Genomic DNA, 21,849 nt, shown 5'->3' on the forward strand with positions numbered 1-21,849 from the left:
AAATTGAATTTCGAGAGAGATCTTGAGCTGATTGAGAGGAGACTGGGAGACATGAGAGATCGAGGAAATTTTCGCGTTTTGAATGAAAAGAAAAATTTATATGATCATCTATCATGTTTGCCGGCTTTATACAAAGCGTTGAAAACATGATGCGGAAAAAGGAAGAGAAGATTTATATTTTTAGGTCGCAAAATCGCCTCTTATATGAAGTGTTTAATGATATTTGTTATAACGATCGTTTGTAATTCAAATTATATACAGATTTTACGTAGTTGAAAGCCCCTTTCCTATAAAATTTCAGTCTGCGATTGAACTCTGAAGAATAAACGTCAATGTAAAATTATGAAGCTGTAAGGAACTTCCTTACAACTTCGATTTAACTCCATTTAGACAAATACCAAAGGATATACCATTAATTTACAGTTGTAGTGCTTAACATTGTTGCAAATTTTAAAACATAAAGTTTGAATAAATTCCAAATTAGACCAATTTTAAGTAGATCTCTAAATAATTAAATTGCATATGCTACGAACAATCTCACATTTGTTTACAGTGTAAAGTGTCAGATTTGAGAAACAAACATGATGAAAATCGTGACTTGTGATGTGAATAAAACATTTTCATGAGTTTTTTATTATTTTTTGTGAATGATCTTGTTTGAACCTTTTACTTTAGAAATTTAAAAGACGATTGTATTGTAAATAAAGTTGTAATTTGTTATCGAGATCGTTTAATTGTAGATTCATTCAAAAAGGAAAACAAACTGAGTTAGGTTATATATTATAGCTGCACAATAACAGTAATTTTGTGATTCTAATTACAACTTTAAATTCCTTTTCAATTTATTGAATGACAAAAAAATTCGTGTACATAAACCACGTTTGGATTGTCACATTATGCTATCATTAACCTAGATTCTAACAATAGATGATTAAATTCTAAAAAATACTTACCAGAAAGAGGAAGAGGAAAAGTTTCGGAGTATTGACTTCAAATATTCACAGTTTTAAATGCAAGGAAGAATCTGAAATTTTCATGTACTTCTGGCTATTTAAAGTTCACTGAAATCATGATTTTGACAGAAAATCGTACTAAACAGATTATAAAAAGCATAATATACTTCTTCTTTGAATGAAGTTTTCTTTAAAGTGATCTTTATTACCTCCCATTCAACTCTTTATTTTCTACATAACATGAAGCAATCATTGGAAGGATGAACATTTTTCAGTTTCTGTTATTACCCTCGATCATTTTAGATGATTAGAAACAATTTTATTAATCACTGTAATGAAAAAAAGCAGAATAAAGGAAGAATCATTAGAAATCTTGTAAGATGTAATTTTGGAAATTATAACGATTTTGAAAATTTCAAAATTTTAACGGTTTTCAGAAATTTAAAAATGCACTGAACTGAAATTAACTGCCAGATTACTGAACAAATTGTGATAAATTAATGCCAGCAAAAATCATCCACAAAACTTCAGAACATCCTGCATTTGAGGTAGAAAAAATGTCATGAAAAATACTTTACTCACGCAAATATTTTCTCCTCGCGTCGTTTCTTGGTTACAACAGTTCCAGGCTTGTGCTGTGCATCTGGATGATTCATCAATTCTGGTGGACAACTTGAAATTGGACTGCTCATAATTAACTGCTTAAGATCGTAGAACAATGGACTGTCATCTTTTGTGACCAAACTTATAGCTGTACCAGTCTTTCCAGCACGACCTGTACGACCAATTCTGTGAGTATAATCCTCAATAGTCTTAGCCATATCGTAGTTAATAACCATCGATACATCCTTAATATCGATACCACGACCAGCAACATCAGTAGCAACCAGAATGTCTTTGGTACCATTCTTAAGCGACGAAAGAGCGTATTCTCTCTGTTCTTGACCTTTACCACCATGCAATGTACAGGCATTGAATCCAAACTTCTCCAATCCTTTTGCCAAAACATCTGCACCCTTCTTTTGATTGACGAAAATAATAACTGGAGGTTCGAGGCCTTGTTTGAGAATATCCATAAGCTTCTTTCTCTTTTCATTTTCAGTAGTCATAACAACAATCTGTTTGGTACGTTCTGTTGGTTTACCAATAGAACCAATATAAACTGTAGCTGGACGTCTCAAATAAGTTCGAGCAAGTCGCTCAACTGCTGGCGGCATAGTAGCTGTAAACATAACAGTTTGTCTGTACTTTTTGCGTGTGTTGAAATTTGCCATAAGTTTTTCTGCATCTTCAGCATCCTCGTTGTCTGGCTTCAAATTTGATACGGGCATGAACTCCAAAATCTTTTGGACATCAGGCTCGAAACCCATGTCTATCATTCTGTCAGCTGTTGACAAATTAAATTAATTTTAGGCAATTAGTTTAAATTTTTAGGGAAGATTAAAATAAATCCATGGATTAAACGATAATTACCTTCGTCCATAACAATGTATGTACACTGATTCAATACAAGATAGCGATTTTCAAGCACATCAATCAAACGCCCAGGCGTACAAATAACAATTTCGCAACCTAATCGTAACTGGAAGCCTTGATCTTCACGAGATAAACCTCCGACAACGACGACTGTTCTAATTCCAAGTGGAGTTCCAAACTTTCTTGTTTCTTCCTCAATTTGTTGAGCCAATTCTCTTGTTGGTGCCAATATAATAGCATATGGACCTTGATCGATATTCTCTTGACGTTCTTGTTTTGGCAATGACTGAATCCATGTTAATAAAGGAATCAAGAATGCAAGTGTTTTACCGGAACCAGTTTCTGAAATAAGAAAGAGCAGATTAGCAAAAAAAATCTATAAACAAAAGTGCCGATAATTTACCTGCAATACCAATAATATCTCGATTTTGGAGACCAATTGGAATAGCTTGTCTTTGAATTGGTGTTGGCTCTTTGTATCCAACTTTTTCGATAATATCCAAAATATCTTTTGAGAAATTAGCTTCATTCCATTTACGAATTGGATTAGGAATTTGACCACCTTTGATAGTGATATTGTAATCCTCTCTGAAAATACGCCAATCACGTTCGGTCATTTCTAAATGTTCTTTTTCTGTCCAGTGACGATCATCCCATTTCTGTTTGTCTTCCTTCTTTTTGACTTTCTTCAATCGAACTTTTTCTTGCTCCTTTTCGGCTTCAGTTCTACGTTTTTCTAACAAATCTCCATAAAATTTACTCTGTTTGCGTTTCTGTTCCTTAATATCAATTCCAGCGATATTTCCTCTACCGAAGAATTGAACATAATGACGATCTTTATATAATTGATTATAATCATTTGATGTGTCTTCATTAACATCCCAATCAAATACGAATTTTCGGTCATTAAGTCGACGTACTCGACGCTTCTTCTTGACAATACCTAAATATCGTTCACGAATCGCTTCCGATTCTCTTTCTTTATCTTTAATAGTAATGACACCGTCATCAAATTTCTCAACTTCTCTAGACGGTCCATCTCTAGATTGCTGGTCTCCTCTTGACTGTTGATCCCCTCTTGATGGACCTCCTCTGTTCTGTTGATCGTTTCTAGACTGTTGATACCTTTCTCGTTCTCGTTCTCTCTCCCTCTCATACCTATCTCTCTCTCTTTCTCTGTCACGTCTATCATAAACCCGTTGTTGTTCCTTTTCTTTACGCAATATATCAGTTACTGGAACATCACCAAATTTCGGGACATTAGCAGCAGCTGCACGCATAGCAGCAACTTGTTCCTGTCTTCTTTTAATTGCTTCTTGAGCTCTCTGCTCTTTTGAAATAAATACAGGCTTACTTTTAAGCGCTTCTTCAGCTTTCTTTTTAGCAAGAAGCTCTTCCAATGACAGTGGTTCTTTCTTTTTGTTTGTTTGAATTTCAATGTCATCGTCCTCATTCTTAATCTCAGCTTTCAATGGTTTCTCCTCTTTTGGTTCCTTTTGTTTTCGATCATCGTCATTTCTTCTGTCTGAACGCCTTTCATCCCGCTCGCGAGATCTTGAGCGTGAACGACGCTTATCCTTTCTGTTTTTATCGCGATTATCACGATTGTCCCTATTGTCGCGTTCGGATCTTGAATTTTTTTCCATTTCCTTCTCTTTCCCCATTATTTTTCAAAACGTTTAAATTTTCTGCAAAAAATAAAGTATTTCATTGATTAATCGATTGCATTTTAATATGAATTACTAAATGTTGATGTTACCTGGTTTACTGTAGTGTTTTGACAGCTCTAAGTGCCGTACTTCTTCAGATATTTAATTAAATTAATATTTTTGTTCAATGTTGTGGTTTATGTTGTTTTTGTTTTAAATATATTTTGACGGTTAAAAATATCATCACAAAAAAATTAATTCCAGTAGGCAGAATGTTTGAAGAAATCATTTTGTAAAGTTAAAAAGATGTTTTTACGTTAAGACAATTTATTTTTGATGGTAAGTATTCATTAATTAGAGAATTAATGAAATTCAATAGATGCCGCACACAGCCCAGCCAAAAATGTACAGTTTAACATGTCTGGAAAGTGGAAATAGTGACGGAATTTCGTGATAGCTAAAATAAATCATAGATGGATGTTCAGGTGATTTTAGATGGGTTGACGAACCCGCTCCCTTTGGGGGCTTCAAGGGGTATTTTTTTAAAAAATAATATTTTCTTCGAATTTTAACTTTAACAACACAGATAATACAGTTAGTTTAAGGGACAGATGGGAATTCGAAGTTGTATGGGTAGGGGTAAACATGATGCGGGAAAAGGGGTTTTCTTCGAATCAAAAAAAAAAAAATACAACATATCCAAATTCTTTTGTCTTTTATTTAAATATTTCTAAATTTCCTCTAAAATTTTAAATCCACAAAAAAATGTTATAGCTTCACAATAACAGTAAATATGTGATTCTAATTACAACATTAAATTCTTTTTCAATTTATTGAATGACAAAAAATTCGTGTACATAAACCACGTTCAGGTTGTCACCATTGTGCTGTATAATTAACCTAAATTCTAACAATACCCCAGTAACCAGTAGACAGTCTACGTCTAACTTTTAGCTAGTCATAAAGTGTCGCTAAGCTAGCTGCTAGCTGGCTGCAGCGTCTAACTTTTCAGCGTCCTTGTTATACCATGTAGACAGTACTGTTTAACTAGCTTTTAGCTAGATATTTAGACAGTTTATAGCTAGCTATTTAGACAGTTTATAGCAAGCTTTTTAGACAGTTTATAGCTAGCTATTTAGACAGTTTATAGCAAGCTTTTTAGACAGTTTATAGCTAGCTATTTAGACAGTCTATAGCTAGCTATTTAGACAGTTTATAGCTAGCTATTTAGACAGTTTATAGCAAGCTTTTTAGACAGTTTATAGCTAGCTTATAGCTAGCTAAATTACTAATTTTATGGCTCGTATATAGTCTGTAAAAAAGCTTTTCAATAAAATACCAAAATTTTTTATTATTTTTTGAATTTTTTTTCATTTATTTTTTCTTAACACAAAATATAATCACGAGATTGTCATCCCCCTAATGCATAGTTTTTATCTCTTTTTTTTTAAAATGGTTTTTCATGACGCTTTGTATTGCCTTCCTGATTTGTTCGGTAGTAAAGTTTCCACCTTCTAATATATTTTGAATCAGATCAAATATTGGTGGAAAATTCACTAGGGCTGTTGTTGTCGAATTTTCGTTTCCATTTTTTGTCCCCCATGTTAATGAATTTAAATATTTTTCATTAAATATGCTGCTTATTATCATATAAATCTTTCCATTCAATTCACTGTGGAAATTACGTGGTCCTGACTTTTTTTTCAGTTTATCAACCTAAAATAAAAGAAAAAATTTGATAAGCTAAAACAAAAAAATATGATGTACAAAATGAAATGTTTTTGACAATCTTCAGATCAATTGGTTACAAGTTTTTTAGAAATCAAAATATATAATATACGTGACATTTTAAAACAATTTTCAGGAAGATTTAATAATATATGAAAGTGAAAAAAAAGCTTTTAAAATTCAAAAATTAAAAAATGACGAAAAATTATATGTTCTACCCTAAATTAAAAAACTTAAAAAATAATATATTAAATTTTTATAAGTGTGATAAGCACTTAGAAAGCAACAATACATTTCTAAAGCATAACATGAAATAATAAAACACTTACTAATGAACAATTAAAACTTTCATCATTTGTGAGTCTTGAGCAAAATATGTTTAGTTCCTCCAGATTTTGTATTTTCGGAAAATCAAAACTTGACTTATTATTTTTTAATTTCATTTGTTCCTTTATCTCAAATATTTCATGTTTTAATTCAGAAATATCTCGACATATTTTCTGCAGGTACTGTTTGATTTCCTAAACAAAAAAATAAATAAATACATAAAATAATTTTCGTAAAGCTTCAAAATATTAATATGTTAGGTTTTTTCTGGAACTTTGTCATAAAGAAAATTTACAAGAGTTTGGCTTTAAAATCTGTTTTCTTCATTAAAAACTATGAAAATTAAAAAATAAAATACATTAACATTTAGTCTAGCAGTTGTGTTAATGTAATTTTTTTTAACATATGCATAGTTTTAAATGAAGAAAAAAGATTTTGAAGCTAAACTCTTGTATACATGCTTTCACTTCTTCAAACATTTAAAAAATGGTTTTAGTCGAAAAAGTCGACTTCGAGCTTTGGCTTGAACTAGACTTTACTCACGTATTTGTATAAAAAATTAGGTTTTTGCTTATATTTACTATTTTTGGAGAAAGAATAAAATTTTCTTACCATTAAGCCAGCGTCATTATGATTTTCGTCAACGTGACCTTCCGTAATTTTTTCAACAAAATCCGTCATTTCTTCATAACGATTATCCAAAACTTCCTCTATCTCCTAGAAGAAAATAAAATTATTTATAAGTTTACAAATTATTTTATGTTATTATTACTTAAAGTAAAATTGTTTAGTTAATTAGGTAAAAGCAAAATCAAAAATATAATTTCTGTCTTGAACTTCAATTTAAAAAACAGAGTGAATTGAATAAAAGCGTGTAAAAAAAATAGTCACTAGTAAACACTTACAAATTGTATCCTTTCTTCAGTTTCGTCTAATTTTCTGGTATTCCTGGATTCCTGGATTTCATAAACCTGTTCGAATTCAGTAGCATTTTGCTTATAAATCATAGAATAGTATTAGAAATAAAAAGATGAAATATTGAAGAAATAATTTTCAAATATGGACTAAAACTTACATGAAATTCATATTGGTTGTTGTTTGTATTTTCTTTAATTTCCTGTTGAAGAAAAAATATTAAATTATTTTCATTCTAAACAAAAAAAAAATGTAGGGTAAAAAATGTTTTTATGCTCTATTTTCTGATGTAAACTGTGAACGTACGCAAATAAAAAACTCTTTACCTTAGGGTAAAAAACCTATTTTTGTACAAATTTTTAGGTTCACATATTTAGGGTAATCATGTACAAAAAAAATGGTTGTGCAAAAAAATAAGCTTTTTCCCTATTTTAAGTTTAAGTTCATCATTTTCTCAATATTTGTAACAGATAATTTTATAATGCTAAGAATAATTAAAACAATAAGAGATCAATACATTACAATGCGATGAGAAATTAGAAGAATTATTAAAAAAATTACCTTAACCATGTCTCGAAGATCCACCATACCGTGGGAGGCTAAAGGGTGTTCCCGCTTTAACTGTTTTTGAACCTTTAACTGTCTCTCGTCAGAACTGCTGGCAAATCCTGAATTTAATTCAGTATATTCTTTAGCAGACCTCAGGTCACCTAAAATGTAACATAAAAAATTAAATTGTTATTATTTAATAAATTTATTAGAATATTTTTAAAATTTAAGTTATAAAACGATTATAGTTAATGTTTATGTGAATTTTACGCAATAATTCAGTAACAATAGGCACAATATTATAAAAAAACAAATATATGCTATCAATTAAATTTTTAAACATCTATAATAAGATATTTTCCTAAAAACTTTTGGCTTTTGAAATTTGACACTTGCATTATTAACTCATTTTAGAGTCTATTTGCTTATTGGTTTTGCATTTGATTTTGCAAAACAAATTTAAAGCATGCAATGGACATGTTGAAAATACTAGTATTTTGACAAAAACTGCTGACAGTTTAGCATTTGTAATTTGCATTAAACTATTTGGGTCTCGTCGCAAAGGTAATGTACGCGAGTTACGCTTAGCAATTCTCAATTTTCTTAAACTGTAAAAATCTACAACCAGAAAAACAGTTACTGCGAAACATCACTTTAATTAAACAATAATCACATATTATTTTTTGGATATTTTGCTTTATTACAATTAATGTTCATTGATATACAATGAGATGTATTATTTTAGATACGAAATAAATTTTATAAATTAATAAGTGTAAAAAATTAATTATTTAAAGATTTATTTTAAGTTTATAAACATGATTACTATTCATGTATTTTAATAATTCAATTAGTTTAACGGACATTTAAAATCCAAAGCTATTAGCAGTTTTATCAAAATACTTGTCAAAAAATAAAGTTATTTTCCACATGTCCGATGCATACTTAAATTGTTCAAAACAGTTATTAAACATAAGAAAATCTATAATAATCAAAATTTTATGTGTTACTTACCAAACAGTCCCAATGTTTTGATGGTGTATTTTTTCCAGCTTCCAATCGTCTGTAAGTCCTTGGATTTTAATGCTTTTGGGTACTCAATAGTTGGTGGAAAATATGTAGTTGACTGATTGATGAGCCATTCAGTTCTGACGACTTCAATCGTAGAGTCTACCTCAAACTCGACCACGGCGAAAGCTAAAAATACATAAAAAATTTTTGAAGTATCAAGTCTTAATTTTATTTTTTGTTGGGAATTAGGCAATTGATTAGGAAAGAAAATTTATATAAAGTTTGCAAATGTATATAATTAAATGATTAAGAATGGATAATATTAAGCAAAAAAGTCATTCATAGGATATACAAAGTATTCACAATCAGAAATAGGCAAAAAGAACATTTTTCTTTTTATTAAATTAATATTACATTCATAATCGATGAATTTTTTTGCGATAACTTTATATGCATTTATATCTTTAGATTCAATAGGATATTCATATATATTTTCAAGAAATTCAAATGTAATTCCTTTGAGAGTAACAATATTATTGTTTTTTAAAAATCTTTTGACTTTTACAATATATCCGTTAGTCAATTGAACAAAACCATTATGATTTGAATCACCATCAAGAACTACATTATTAATTATAATTTTTCTGTAAATATTATCTCCAATCATGTCTTTAAATAAGATTGAAGTATTATTTTGTGAGTAATTTTGAAACAAATCGGATGATTGGCTATTAATTATTTCTGAAATACGATTAAAAATCTGCTTTAACGGATTTAATGGCGAATGTACTAGTTTACCGAGCTGATTTAAAAAGCTCTCGAACTTAAACGATGAAAAGTTGTCTAAACTTCCATTTCTTAGGCAATGTTCTGGCAAATGTATCAAAAGATGTGTATTAATAGTAAAATTTTCATTTCCATAATTTGTTAAATAAGATTCAACAAAATTATACAATAGGCTCTTCGCAACTGCATTATATGTTATGCATAGTTCTTTGTCTATCAGAATTGATATAGCTACATGCAAAAGTATAAAATTGTTATAATGTAGGGCAGAAATTTCATCTTTTAATACTACAGGTCCTATAAATAATAAAAAAGTTCTGAGCTCGGTGCCTTTCCAGATTTCCATTTTTTCAAGACCTCTTAAACGTCTATTAAATTCTTTAGGCTCATAAGAGGAGTAATTATTAATTTTCAAAGAAACTCTTGCCTTAGCTGAAGTACTATATAAGCCTTTATTACCAAACCATAATTTTAGAAGTTTTCTCATTACACCTAGAAGAACGTTGTGTAAATAATCGAGTGGGAAATTTTGAATCATGTCCAGTTCAGTGATTCTTTCGAATTCTGATATTTTCTTATTATGCATTTTATCAGTTTTAGTTCGAGATTCTAAATCCGTTCTTCTAGGTGCATGAAAATCGACTAAGAATGTTCTGTTATTCGAACGTTCACCTAGTGCATGGCAAAAAGGACATGCGCTTCTACCGCAATGACCCATAATCCCACAAACACTAGATCTAGCTGGTAGGTCTAATATTATATTATTTAATTTAATGCATATTTTCTGTCCATCAAATGAATAATTATTTTGGATTTTAAGATATTCATCTACAAAAGGTTTAATGAATTGATTAAAATCTTGAGGTTTTGAATTACCTCCATATATTGCAACGACAAAAACTTGTGACTTTATTGATGGTATTTGACACAAAATAGGCCAAATACAACCATGACTATAGCTGTTTTTATAAATCGGTGCACCATCAATGTTACAATCTAGCAGCAATAATGGAGGAATTTTCTTAGATTTCCTCAAAATCCAATCTAATTGATTCTGAAGTCCAATGTAGATTAATTCACCTGGTTCTATTTTTTGTGTCAATATGTTTCTTGGCGTCGATAAAAGAGAACGCGAATCGTTCGGCAAACTATGACCATGGGAATTAAGTGTTTTTAAAAGATCTGTAATCGCATTTCTGTTAATATTATGTCTTAAAGACCATGACTTAATAGAATTGAATAAATCTACAGAACTCGATTGATCGACAGAATCTTCATTATTAAATTCAGCAAGAGTTTCTTGTGAGAAATTATTATTTATTGATGACGTCGAGGGTATGTTAATTGTTCGATCGTTAGGAACAAAATTTATATTTGATTCTAAACGTATATTTGAATTAACAAAAACTGAATCTCGAATGTTTTTTTCTTTCCTCTTAAATCTGCCTATTTTTGTCAATTCCGCATTGGCTTTGTACTTACCCATCGTTCGTACTGTTTCCAAATGTTGAGAAATATGATGTCCGTTAAATACAAAATGAACAGCCTATCAATGGAATAAAAGAAAAAAAAATTAAGTTAGTTAAAAATTTTAAACAAATCATTCAGTAAAATTATTTTTTGTACTTTTTCTTCGATTTTTTTCTTTTTGAAACGTTAAAAGTAATTAATGTAATTAAATATTTTGTAAAATTTAGTGAATTTTTTAATAATAGGGTAAAAAATCTAATTTTTGTGGTAGTAATTTAATTTTTGTGGTATTGACATTTTTTTTAAAAATCTATTTTACAATGCTTTTAACATCCAGAAAGATAAAAAAGATTATGTAAGAATGCTATTAAAATGATATATGTTTAGTTTTATGAAGCTTTTACCTTACTGTAACTTATTGACCCAAAAATTTACTCCAAAAATTCAAGTTTTTACTATATTTGTCAATCAAATATTTTGTTAATGATTTGTCACTGATTGTTTTAGTAAGTGGACTAAAATGATAAAAACAAACAATGTATTTTCACATTAAGTTATATTAAACATGAAAACTTAATTACTTTAACTAAAAAAACACACTTAAATTATGTAAACACTGAATTTAACTTTTGTTGTAAAAAAAACTAATTTTCTTGGTATTTTTTCTAAGAGATTTTTAGTTGATTTTTCCCTAAGGTCGATGCTCCCCTATCTTATTTAAAATTTAAAAATTCGTTAAATTTTTTCTTAACTTTTTTTAAACTTTTTTTTAATTAATATATCATATTAAACGTCCCTTCCAGAATTAACGTGTGAAAAGTTTTAAACTTTTAAAGTCTTGAAGAATGAAATTACCACAAAAGATTCTTCATCCTACTTAAAAAAATCCAATTTTTTTAGCACGTTTTTTTTATATGAGTTTTTTTTTAATTTTTTTAATGTTTAAGCGAAAAATGTGTACTTACTTCTTCTTGCTATAATAATTATCCTTTTTTACTGTTGTTTGCCTCTGTTTTTTGTTATTTTTTTGCACTATTTCCTTAATTTTATAAATAATATTAAATCACTTGTTCTTTGCTTTGTAAAAAAATAATACAGTTAGCTGAAAAGCTACTAGCTTTAAGCTGGCTATAAAACAGCTAGCTGAAAAGTGACTAGTTTTAAGCTGGCTATAGAAGAGCTAGTTGAAACGCGACTAGCTTTAAGCTGGCTATAAAACAGCTAGCTGAAAAGCGACTAGCATTAAGCTGGCTATAGAAGAGCTAGTTGAAACGCGACTAGCTTTAAGCTGTCTATAAAACAGCTAGCTGAAAAATGACTAGCTTTAAGTTGGCTACAAAACAGCTAGCTGAAAAGTAACAAGCTTTAAGCTGGCTATTAAACAGCTTGCTGAAAAGCGACTTGCTTTAAGCTGGCTATGAAACAGCTAGCTAAAATTTAGACAGTTAATAGCTAGCGTTTAGCTAGCTTATTCGCAGACATACTGTCTGAAATTCAGAACATTCTACGTTTGGTTACTGGGGATAGATGATTAAATTCTAAAAAATACTTAACAGAAGAGAAATTCATCGATAAAGATCTTCAAAATTAGATTTTCTTTCTGGATGTATATATGTCTATATTTAAGTTATTGAAAGATAATATCATGTGTCTATTTGATGCTGCATATAAAATTATTTTCTCTCTGTCATTAACAAAATATAATCGAATTGTTTTATGTAATAATCGTATTTGGAGATTAAAGATCTTTGCATTAAATCTAAGAATGTTTTTTTGACATTTTGTGATGCTCATTAGCTGCTTCTGTATAAATTCTATATGAACACATGAAGCACTGCAAAATTGTTAATTAAAATTTTTTGCGTTGCTTATCGCCTTTCAATTAATAAAATCATCAAAGTAACAGACAAAGGTAATAAGAGAACCGGAAGATAAAATAAAATTATAATTATTGTCACGAACAGTAGCAGTAACAGCTCAAATGTGTCTATTGAATATGAAACATTCCGAAACGTCAAAACATCTTGTTTTAGGTAATAAGCCTAACAAGGAAGTTATTACAAAAATTGCTCGGACCGTCCATCGATACACTCAAACATTACGTGGAAGAAAATGTCAAGCAATTTTGTCCATGATTCCTTTTCTGAAATTAATTTTGGCAATAATTTTAATTAGTTATATCATGTAGTTTGGTGTCATGCCTTACCTTCATCAGTTAATTTACAAGCTGCGCATAGAACTTCTACAATTACTTCTCGGACTTCAACATGAGATTTCTTTGTTACTTTTTTCTTTGCATGGAATTTTCCAACTAAGGAAGAATGAAAAGGAAATCAAAACATGCATAGACTATTAATTGAGGATTTTAAATTGTAGCGCTTATGGCTTGATCACTTCATTAAAATGTCAGAAATTAAATATCACACTCATCAAGAATGCAAATACTTGGCAAATACACTCAATTGACAGATGACAAATATTTATCAATCAACTTACCTTCCGCTATAATTTTCTTTATGCCTTTCATCATTTCGGTATCCTTATCAAGGCCATCAACGACACTACTGAACACATTGAAGATTCTCGACGAGTGTGCACGAAACTCGACAGTATCCTGAATAAATTATTTTCAATTATAAAATAGGAATCAATTGAGCACAAGAATAAAAAGGAAGAATGTAGGAATATGGAAATGAAGGAAAATCGGAAATCGAAAGGAAATTTCAACGATGTTTAACTTACTTTAAGTTCCTCCAATGGTTTATCTTTAAACGATGGAAACTTCTGCTGATTATGAGGAAATTTGTTGAGGAATGTGTAGAAAATTAGGGTCCCTGAGTCGTGAGGCTGAAAAATTTTAAAAAATATTCAACAAATCTAAAATCTAAAAAATTGCCACTAGGACTTCATATGGTAGTCAATTGATTGTCATGAATAATTTGGGTCCATCGAGATTTGTCATAAAAATGTAGATGCATTTTCCATCAAAAACTCTAAACTCTTAAAACCAGTACCAACTGGTAGGATACCAGCATACTTACAGACAAGATTTTCATAATCCAATTAGTTTTTAAAGATAAATTAATTTAAATTAACCCAGCAATCACAGAGGGGATGTATATAGAGTGTAAATAATATTTATTGAGTTTTAATAAGATGAAATTAAGTCTTGATTCGTTATCTTTTTAGCTACTTTTGTGCTTCTAGTTATATATAATGATTTTGTGTTGAATAATTTACATCCAAAATGCATATCAATAATTTATTTATAGAAGCTAATGGAAAATAAAGTTTTATTGTCACATACCCAGCATGATAAAAAGATTAAAATCTATTTGTGGATATAAGCTTTTTGGAATAGAGAAAACCAATCTTTGGATTAACAAAATTGGATATTTTTATGTCTAGTTAAATTATTCATGTTAAATTAATTGATTGCATGTGTGATTTTAAGTTCCTGATTGGAATGGAGAAGTTCTTTGAATTTTGATTGTGCTAAGATGTGATGATAACTTAGCCCTTTGATCGCTTTTGTTATTGATTCTGATTTGAATTTTTATTGACAAGATTTAAATAAGTACTGAAGTTAACGGAACCGCTTAAGAATTTTTAACTAAAACGTCGCAAAAAAAAATTCTTGAGTTTTTTTTGTAAAGCACCGAATCAATTTCTTACAGGTCACGTGTAGCACATCTTCAAGAAATTATTGTAAACAACAAACCAGTTATCATAAGATTCATGCTTTTCTAACTTCAGCAAGTGTCTGGTCGAGAAATATAAACAATGTTGTTTTGACGCAAAATCAATTTGATGATAAATTTTCTTTTAAGTCAAAGGTCTAGATTATATCGCGTAGATTGATAAAATAGATAATAAGGCTATGATTGGTGGATAATTTGATAATATTTACTGTTCATGTGATGTTGAAGACGATTGGAATTTTAAATATTTTGCAACAATTTAGTGTATTTTTGCAATTAGCTTTAAAATGGAATTGGAAGGGGGCTTTGAAATTTTAATATTCTTAAGCATGTTGGACTTAGCTCCAGTATTGTTATTGCACTTGTTTTCAAATCACAAAATTTCACAAATAAAATCAAATTTTTGACAATTAATCTTAAATTCATTACAAAGCATGAAGCAAAAATTCACTCAAAACATACAGCAGCAGCAGGAATTTTCCACGTCCTTAGAATATTTTCAATATCAGCATCCGTAAGGGTAGCGATTTCTGGTGTTGGATAATTATTTTCACTTGTTGATACATTCTTATGAATTGCATTTCCCATTTTAATTGATGATTTTAAATTTTTCTCTCAATTAATTTAATTAAATATTTTTAATAACCCACAAGAAATTGCTTTTTTATAACTTTACGCATTGACGTTTGAAGCACAATTGAGAAAAGTGAATTCCCGTGAGTAAAAATTGATATTTTAATTGCGTTTTTATTTTCATACGACAGTCGTAACACAAACACATATTCAGGTATCAATTTGAGAGAGAATTTACCGCATCAGAAACAGAAAAACGAAAATTGCTGTAAATTTTTTAGAGTAGCATGATATGCTATGTCATACCTTCATCTATCAATCTGATGATTATTTTATTATAAAATAAGTATATCAATTTACATCAACCAAAATACAAATTTATGGACACAAACATTAACATGACATTTATGGAATTTTGTGGTCAGTATGAGATGTTACTCTTTGGATTTAGATTTTGGAGATGGAACTTTGGTAATGTAATGAATTTTAAGAAGCTACAAAAGCATATATTTTCCATTGCAGCAAGCGATGAATGAATTTTCATGATCAAAAATTCAAAGAAAAACTTTCTTTTATTATATTGTTGATGAGTTAATGTATAGCTATTGGGAAAACTGATAGTCGTTGCCATCAATGCATTCAAATAAAACATGATAGATGATATCAAGCAGCTTACTCCATGCCACAATACCTGTGTGGATTTAATTGATATATTTTGTGGTTGCTATAGTCAGGAGCGTAGTCAGGGAGGGGTTTCGGAAGGTCAAAACTGCATTGACCACAAAATTTCTTCAATACCTTCAAAACCAACAATATTCAATTGTTATTGGAGTGGTTTTATAAATATAAACCCCTCTCTCTCTTAATATTGCTGACTAAGCTACTGGCTGTGGTTAATAAATTAATTAATTTGTTTTTAAATATATTACCGTCATCATCGAGTTTACACATGTCTGTCAACGAGTCTAATATTACGATTCTCAATTCAACATATGACCGCTTCTTTATTAGACGTTTTGCGTGAGATCTGCCGACTAAAAAAGATAATTGATATGGATTAATGTGGTTTGTATTTATAAATGAAGTCAACTCGAATATCATATGGAAGTGCATGTTATACCTTCAGCAACAATTTTCTTAATAGCAATCAATTCTGGATCTTTATCAAGTGCATCAATAACACTAGAGAAAACATTGAATATACGCGATGCATGAGCTCTGAACCCCGGAGTACCCTATAATAATATTTTCATGAAAATCACAAAGATTAAAATTCAAATTCAGATCTTTACCTTAAGCATCAACAAAGGCGTATTTTTGAATGCCTGAAAAACGTGTTGATTGTCTGGAAATCTTTCCAAATAGGAATAAAAAATCCTCTCAGCTGTATCATGTTGCTGTAAAGTTCCAAAAAATTAAACGTTAAATTCAAAGAGATATTTCTCTTACCTTAATTGCTGGAACCTTCCAAGTTCTCTGAATGAGATCAATTTCGTCAAAACTTAGTTCACAAATTTCTGGAGTGGAATAATTATCGTAATCTCTGGCACGTCTCTTAATAATATTGCCCATAACTTAAATTTCTCTGTTTTTACTAATAGTTTAAATATAAAATATAGCAAAACCGCAAAATGCATGCAACCTGATGAGCGATTGTTCTTAAAATAAAATAACAGAAGCAAGTCAATCGATAAAATGAAAGAAAATTTTCATCGGACACTGTCGATGTTAATAATAATTAACAAAATTTTTTGCAGGTCTCTCGTGCCATCACCTCTCATTCTTCATTATTATTCCGTCGTTTATGTGGGCCACGAGCATGAAATAAAATTCCTTGTTGAATTGTTGTTCTTGTGTTTTTGGGAGGAGATGATTAAAAGTAGGAAAATTCATTTCATGATAATATCTAATTTATTATTGAATTTTATCGCTATAACTGTTGCGTCTCGATAGTTATTGGACATTGTTTTGACTATCTCCATTCAAAATTTGATATGACAAGTTGAAGTTTTACAGATAGAATGGTCTAGATGGACACGAAGCAATAATATTACAAATTTAATTGATCTAAGAACAAGACTATCATTTTAAAAACATTTGTCGCCCCAAGTGATCATGAATATACTCGGCCGAATGTCTAGCAATGATCTTCACCCGGAAGTTGACTTTGTGTATATTGTCACTTGAACCGGAAGATTTTTAATATTCTAGAAAAAAATTATGATCACAGTTACCTTGTTGTGGAAACAATTGAATTTTTTTAATCATATTCGTGATTATTAACTATAACAAGAAAGTTTTCTAATAAAAAGGATATAAAAATGGAATTGGTAAGTACTTAAGTGCAAGTGAATTATTGTTATGGATTATTAACGATTATGAATTTACATCCTTTAAATATCCTCAATAAAATTACTTTATAAATTCATTAACTATTTTCGAATTCAGGATGAAGTCACCCTTGAGATTCCGAATCCTCAAACAATTAATGAGAATTCAAATGATACAGATACATCATCGGAAGTGACTCTTTTTTATAACGATACGAAAGCGATGCATCTCGAATTTTTAATTGATCCCGATAGTAACAAGCCATGCATGAGACTGAAATTTTTAGAAGAACCCATCCATGACATTCGTCTAACAACGAAGCAAATTTTTTCAGACGGAAGAACTAATATCATTGATGTTGAAGAAATCCCTTTGGACAGAATGATTGGAGATGATGAACAACTTTACATAAGGAAAAACAGCATGGAAAAATTAGAACCAGGAAGTGATTTTCGTTTTGCATGTGATATTCGATTAACCAAAGCTGATAAGACACTTTTAAGTAGATTTTCAAGCAGCACTGTAGAAAGAATTTCAGAAATAGCAAATGACCAAAAGTTCCTGGATTTTACAATCAAGTTTAAAGATGCAAAGGAACTAAAAGTTCTCAAATTTATTCTTGCATCTAAAAGTCCAGTTTTTCTCAAAATTTTTACCACAGACATGCTTGAGAGCAGGAGAAATGAAATTTTCATTCCCGATGTCGACTATGAAGTCATGAAGATTGCTGTGAACTTCATGTATAATGGAGGAGTTCAAAATCTTGAGTACCATATTTTTGATGTATTAATTGTTGCTGATAAGTATGATATTGCAGAATTAAAGAGATACTGCGAGATAGAAGTAGCAAAAGGATTAACACCACAAATAATAGCTGATGTTCTAATTTTTGCTGATCGCTATAACGCTGCTTTATTAAAGGAAAGAAGCATCCAATATATTCAAAGGTACGTTAAGAAATTATCAGCTACTCTAGAATGGCTTACAAGTCTGAATATTTAAATTTCAGGAACTGGAACGCTATCAAAGGTTTGGAAGAGTTTGAATGTATTTACACGTACTCTAATTTAATATTAGACATATTCGAGACATTCAGTATTGGTGATTGTCCTATTAAGAGTGTCATATCCAATTTGTAAGGAAAAGTCAGCTGTGAATAAAATTTATTTTTTGTGTTAAAGAGCCTAGTGTCAACAAAATTTACTAACTGAGCATAATCATTTCTCTCACGGATGTTTCCTCTCTCAGTCACTCCTCTCTCGTTCAGGGTTCAACCGCGTAACATTCATATCACCCTGCCACTCTATTTACACAACTAATCACTTTCAAAAATTCCATAAAAATTTTAATATTTACCATTGAATCTCAATAATTTTACAACTTAACCTTGTGCCTTATGTGTCTTAAACATCCTTGCTATGAAAGCCTCAACAAGTTTGCCGCATCAAAGCCGGGTAAGTAAATTTTTGATGATTTTATTTCAGTTACTTCATATATTTTTAATCGATAATTTTCAGCACGCATTATTTACGGCATATTACTTGTAATTGCTGTTGCTTTTGGATGTGTACGACTTTTACAAGCATCAAATGACTTACATGCCTCAAAGAATGCCAAACTTGCAATTGTGCCAGATATCAAGGCCAATCTAATTCATTTTGATCCAAAAGATCTTGGAAGTATTGAGGGAATTACGTCTAAAATCGATGAAGTTTATGACAGTATGTAGACAATAGATGATTCTGGATATATCCATACAATTGTTGACTTTATTTTTAGCGTATCAAAAACACAACCGTAATCTCTACAATTGCGATGAAAATTCACTTCCTCCTGCGGGAAAATCATGTAATGTAGATTGGAGAGAGTTTGGACCATGCAACAAAGAAAATGCTTACGGATATCAAAAAGGAACTCCTTGTGTTTTCTTGAAATTTAAAAAACATCGTGATTGGGTGCCAAATTATTTGAATACAACAAATCTTCCAGATAGCATGCCAATGGAGTTGAAGAGCTACATTGTTAACAGTCCATACCCTAATCAGGTAGGAATCCAAACTAATTTTGTGGAATTATATAGACTTCATCGTATTCAATTTTTAGAGGGCTTTATGGGTTTATTGTAAAGGAGAAAATCCAGCGGATGTAGAAAATATTGGACCCATCACTTATTATCCTAGCCGTGGATTTTCACATTATTATTTCCCTTATGAAGGTCAGGATGGATATTTGGAACCTATCATTGCACTTTACTTCGAACGCCCAATGAGTAAGTATTTTATAAGAATTCATATCAAACAGTTCTTTTACCTTTTATATTGTAATCATTTACAAATTTCTTAGATGGAATATTAATATCTGTCAAATGCACTTTATGGACCCAAGGATCAGAAGAACATACCAATTTCGAAATACTTGTTGAATAATTTTTATGACGCTTTTTGAAGATGTTTTTATTTATTTATTATGAAATTCTACAACTCACTCGATGTACTTATAGAATCTCACGCTAACGTACAATACAAAAAAAAAATAATTATTTTCTTTATACAGCTTGCTTGACCAAAAAAAGAAGCTAATATATATTTTGCAGTTACTTGATGTATCTGTTCACAATCAGTACCAATAAACACTAATGTTAACATAGAGCATACATGTTGTATTTTTTAATTCGAAAACCTGAATCAGCAATTACTCATGCATCCTACTGGTAATCAACAACAATTGCGACTTAAAACTTTAAATGATTCATAAAAAACGAAAAGTACCAATAAACACTAATGTTAGTGAACATATATGTTGCATTTTTAGAACACTAGAATCAGCAATTGCTCAAATATTATTGTAGTAATCAACAACAATTAAGGCTTTTGTTTAACAACAAAAATCATATGATGCTTAAAAAGAGAATGGAGACAAAATTTTATGCTAATTCTCTTTTATTAAGTTTCTTACCAAAAAATTATACCGTCCCTGTCACTTAATTTACATGTTTTTAATTCTTTAGCAAATTAAAAAAGCTAAGATCAACTTTTGAATCTCAGTAGTTTTAAAGCGATTGTGCCTTAAACATGCCTTTAATTGATACTCAAAACAAGTTTTTGACATCAAAGTCAGGTTAGTTATTTTGTGACTATAAATAGTTCTTATCTTTATGATTTTTCAATTGAAATCTTTTAGGTCGGATTATTCTTGGAATATTGGTCATTGCTATTGTCGCTCTTGGATGTGTTGCTATTTTGCAAATGTCGAATAATGTCCAGTCAAAACTGGAAGTAATCCCTAATCCAGAAGATAATTTGATAAGCTATAGCAGCACTTCGAATAAAGAATTTGAAAAATATACACTCCAGATTGATCAGCTCCTTAATAGTGAGTATAATAAAAATAATATTATATTTACATTAAATACTCAAAATAATTTTAGAATATAGAAGTAAGCCAGTAGGAAACGTTTATTCTTGCGACGATCATAGTCTCCCAGACCAGGAAGACTATGTATGTGATGTAGATATCAGACAATGGGCTCCATGTGTTCAAGAAAACCATTACTCTTATCACAGAAGCTCTCCTTGCGTATTTTTAAAAATTAAAAAAACTCCATTTTGGGAGCCTAAGTATGTCAATACATCAGACCCTCCGGAAAAAATGCCTGCTTTTTTGAAAGAATATATTTCAAATGACTACTTAAAAAATAATGTAAGTATAATTGACTTTTATTCAAATTGATTCATTTATTATTGTTTAATCTATATTTAGAGAGCCGTTTGGTTATCTTGTGAAGGCGAAAATGATGTTGATAAAGAAAATATTGGACCAATAAATTATCTTCCAAGATTAGGATTTCCATACTATTATTTCCCGTACAAAAATCAACAAGGATACTTAGAGCCACTCATAGCAATTCAATTTGAACGGCCTACTCGTAAGTTTTTTATAAATGTCTAGAAATTTGACTTGAAAAGTCACTAAAATTTTATTCTTTATAGGTGGAGTTGTAATATTCGTTAAATGCCAAATTTGGACTCAGGACTCGAATGATTCAGCTAGTTTTGCATTATACATTCAATAAAAAATATTTAAAATGTTCAAAGTGTTATTAAAACAATAAATATATAAATCTGAAGGGTGTTCTATATATTTAGTTTTTTTTTCTAATGAAATTTAATTTTATTACCGATTGCAGTAAAATTCTCAAATTTTCAAATATAACTAGAATTCTGCAAGAAATAAATGTTGTTCCAGTTCCATAAATAAAGGAGCTGGTAAAATTCAAAGAGCTTTCTTTGCATATTGTAATTTCCTCACATGTTGCGATTCGATTGTCCATGCATGTTTTGGATTTCATCTAGAATTTGAGGGGTAAAAGCTCAAAAGCTA

General features: G+C 30.0%; 6 protein-coding genes across 12 annotated transcripts; 2 read left to right on the plus strand and 4 right to left on the minus strand.

Annotated features, from left to right (window-relative positions):
* Window positions 1-1,119: 1,119 nt before the first annotated feature.
* On the minus strand, window positions 1,120-4,300 carry LOC139089324 (probable ATP-dependent RNA helicase DDX23). Its single transcript, XM_070638816.1, has 5 exons — window positions 4,189-4,300; window positions 2,833-4,117; window positions 2,427-2,771; window positions 1,536-2,340; window positions 1,120-1,282 (listed from the first exon to the last, which is right to left on the minus strand). Exons 2-5 carry the CDS (start codon window positions 4,091-4,093, stop codon window positions 1,276-1,278), a joined length of 2,418 nt encoding a protein of 805 aa, XP_070494917.1. The 5' UTR covers window positions 4,094-4,117; window positions 4,189-4,300; the 3' UTR covers window positions 1,120-1,275.
* A 476-nt stretch (window positions 4,301-4,776) lies between these two features.
* On the minus strand, window positions 4,777-15,269 carry LOC139089325 (uncharacterized). 6 transcript variants are annotated; one of them, XM_070638821.1, is made up of 10 exons: window positions 12,349-12,921; window positions 11,830-11,903; window positions 10,877-10,940; window positions 8,612-8,794; window positions 7,610-7,758; window positions 7,209-7,250; window positions 7,039-7,128; window positions 6,746-6,850; window positions 6,136-6,327; window positions 4,777-5,794 (listed from the first exon to the last, which is right to left on the minus strand). In XM_070638821.1, the coding sequence occupies exons 3-10, from the start codon at window positions 10,878-10,880 to the stop codon at window positions 5,498-5,500; spliced, it is 1,062 nt and encodes a 353-aa protein (XP_070494922.1). In that variant the 5' UTR covers window positions 10,881-10,940; window positions 11,830-11,903; window positions 12,349-12,921; the 3' UTR covers window positions 4,777-5,497. The 6 variants fall into 6 exon arrangements, 5 of the variants coding, with proteins under 5 accessions (XP_070494922.1, XP_070494920.1, XP_070494918.1 ...); XM_070638819.1 differs by having other exon boundaries at window positions 11,830-11,941; XM_070638817.1 differs by having other exon boundaries at window positions 11,830-12,007.
* On the minus strand, window positions 8,931-10,868 carry LOC139089501 (uncharacterized; the record flags this gene model as incomplete). The annotated part of the gene is made up of 1 exon (XM_070639055.1): window positions 8,931-10,868. A coding segment is annotated over one exon (1,938 nt), but the record flags the coding sequence as incomplete, so codon positions are not given.
* A 162-nt stretch (window positions 15,270-15,431) lies between the features above and the next one.
* On the minus strand, window positions 15,432-20,168 carry LOC139089327 (globin CTT-VI-like). 2 transcript variants are annotated; one of them, XM_070638825.1, is made up of 6 exons: window positions 19,780-20,168; window positions 16,588-16,796; window positions 16,431-16,535; window positions 16,259-16,373; window positions 16,068-16,172; window positions 15,432-15,829 (listed from the first exon to the last, which is right to left on the minus strand). In XM_070638825.1, exons 2-6 carry the CDS (start codon window positions 16,708-16,710, stop codon window positions 15,741-15,743), a joined length of 537 nt encoding a protein of 178 aa, XP_070494926.1. In that variant the 5' UTR covers window positions 16,711-16,796; window positions 19,780-20,168; the 3' UTR covers window positions 15,432-15,740. The 2 variants fall into 2 exon arrangements, with proteins under 2 accessions (XP_070494926.1, XP_070494925.1); XM_070638824.1 differs by lacking the exon at window positions 19,780-20,168 and having other exon boundaries at window positions 16,588-17,333.
* On the plus strand, window positions 17,416-18,660 carry LOC139089326 (speckle-type POZ protein-like). The gene is made up of 3 exons (XM_070638823.1): window positions 17,416-17,468; window positions 17,587-18,416; window positions 18,479-18,660. The coding sequence occupies exons 1-3, from the start codon at window positions 17,460-17,462 to the stop codon at window positions 18,606-18,608; spliced, it is 969 nt and encodes a 322-aa protein (XP_070494924.1). The 5' UTR covers window positions 17,416-17,459; the 3' UTR covers window positions 18,609-18,660.
* Window positions 18,738-21,607, plus strand: LOC139089546 (uncharacterized). Its single transcript, XM_070639099.1, has 8 exons — window positions 18,738-18,923; window positions 18,987-19,190; window positions 19,249-19,514; window positions 19,573-19,738; window positions 20,650-20,841; window positions 20,897-21,168; window positions 21,229-21,394; window positions 21,459-21,607. The coding sequence occupies exons 1-8, from the start codon at window positions 18,866-18,868 to the stop codon at window positions 21,539-21,541; spliced, it is 1,407 nt and encodes a 468-aa protein (XP_070495200.1). The 5' UTR covers window positions 18,738-18,865; the 3' UTR covers window positions 21,542-21,607.
* The last annotated feature ends 242 nt before the right edge of the window (window positions 21,608-21,849 follow it).

Source organism: Chironomus tepperi, unplaced genomic scaffold, assembly GCF_022539635.2.
Source record: "Chironomus tepperi strain 1889 unplaced genomic scaffold, CSIRO-AGI_Ctep_v1 contig_177, whole genome shotgun sequence".
In the NCBI taxonomy this organism is placed as follows: domain Eukaryota; kingdom Metazoa; phylum Arthropoda; class Insecta; order Diptera; family Chironomidae; genus Chironomus; species Chironomus tepperi.

Excerpts from the sequence above, each read along its gene's own strand:
- LOC139089324 (XM_070638816.1), bottom strand. The coding sequence starts at position 4,093 with ATGGGGAAAGAGAAGGAAATGGAAAAAAATTCAAGATCCGAACGCGAC. Across the intron at positions 2,772-2,832 it reads AGATATTATTGGTATTGCAG|AAACTGGTTCCGGTAAAACA; the intron begins GTAAATTATCGG and ends TTCTTATTTCAG. Across the intron at positions 2,341-2,426 it reads ATACATTGTTATGGACGAAG|CTGACAGAATGATAGACATG; the intron begins GTAATTATCGTT and ends ATTTGTCAACAG.
- LOC139089325 (XM_070638821.1), bottom strand. Across the intron at positions 7,759-8,611 it reads CAAAACATTGGGACTGTTTG|GTGACCTGAGGTCTGCTAAA; the intron begins GTAAGTAACACA and ends GTTACATTTTAG. Across the intron at positions 7,251-7,609 it reads ATCTTCGAGACATGGTTAAG|GAAATTAAAGAAAATACAAA; the intron begins GTAATTTTTTTA and ends TTTCTTCAACAG.
- LOC139089327 (XM_070638825.1), bottom strand. The coding sequence starts at position 16,710 with ATGGGCAATATTATTAAGAGACGTGCCAGAGATTACGATAATTATTCC. Across the intron at positions 16,374-16,430 it reads CGCCTTTGTTGATGCTTAAG|GGTACTCCGGGGTTCAGAGC; the intron begins GTAAAGATCTGA and ends ATATTATTATAG. Across the intron at positions 15,830-16,067 it reads GTGTAAACTCGATGATGACG|GTATTGTGGCATGGAGTAAG; the intron begins GTAATATATTTA and ends AAATCCACACAG.
- LOC139089326 (XM_070638823.1), top strand. Across the intron at positions 18,417-18,478 it reads AGCATCCAATATATTCAAAG|GAACTGGAACGCTATCAAAG; the intron begins GTACGTTAAGAA and ends TTTAAATTTCAG.
- LOC139089546 (XM_070639099.1), top strand. The coding sequence starts at position 18,866 with ATGTGTCTTAAACATCCTTGCTATGAAAGCCTCAACAAGTTTGCCGCA. Across the intron at positions 19,515-19,572 it reads ACAGTCCATACCCTAATCAG|AGGGCTTTATGGGTTTATTG; the intron begins GTAGGAATCCAA and ends TTCAATTTTTAG. Across the intron at positions 21,169-21,228 it reads ATGACTACTTAAAAAATAAT|AGAGCCGTTTGGTTATCTTG; the intron begins GTAAGTATAATT and ends ATCTATATTTAG.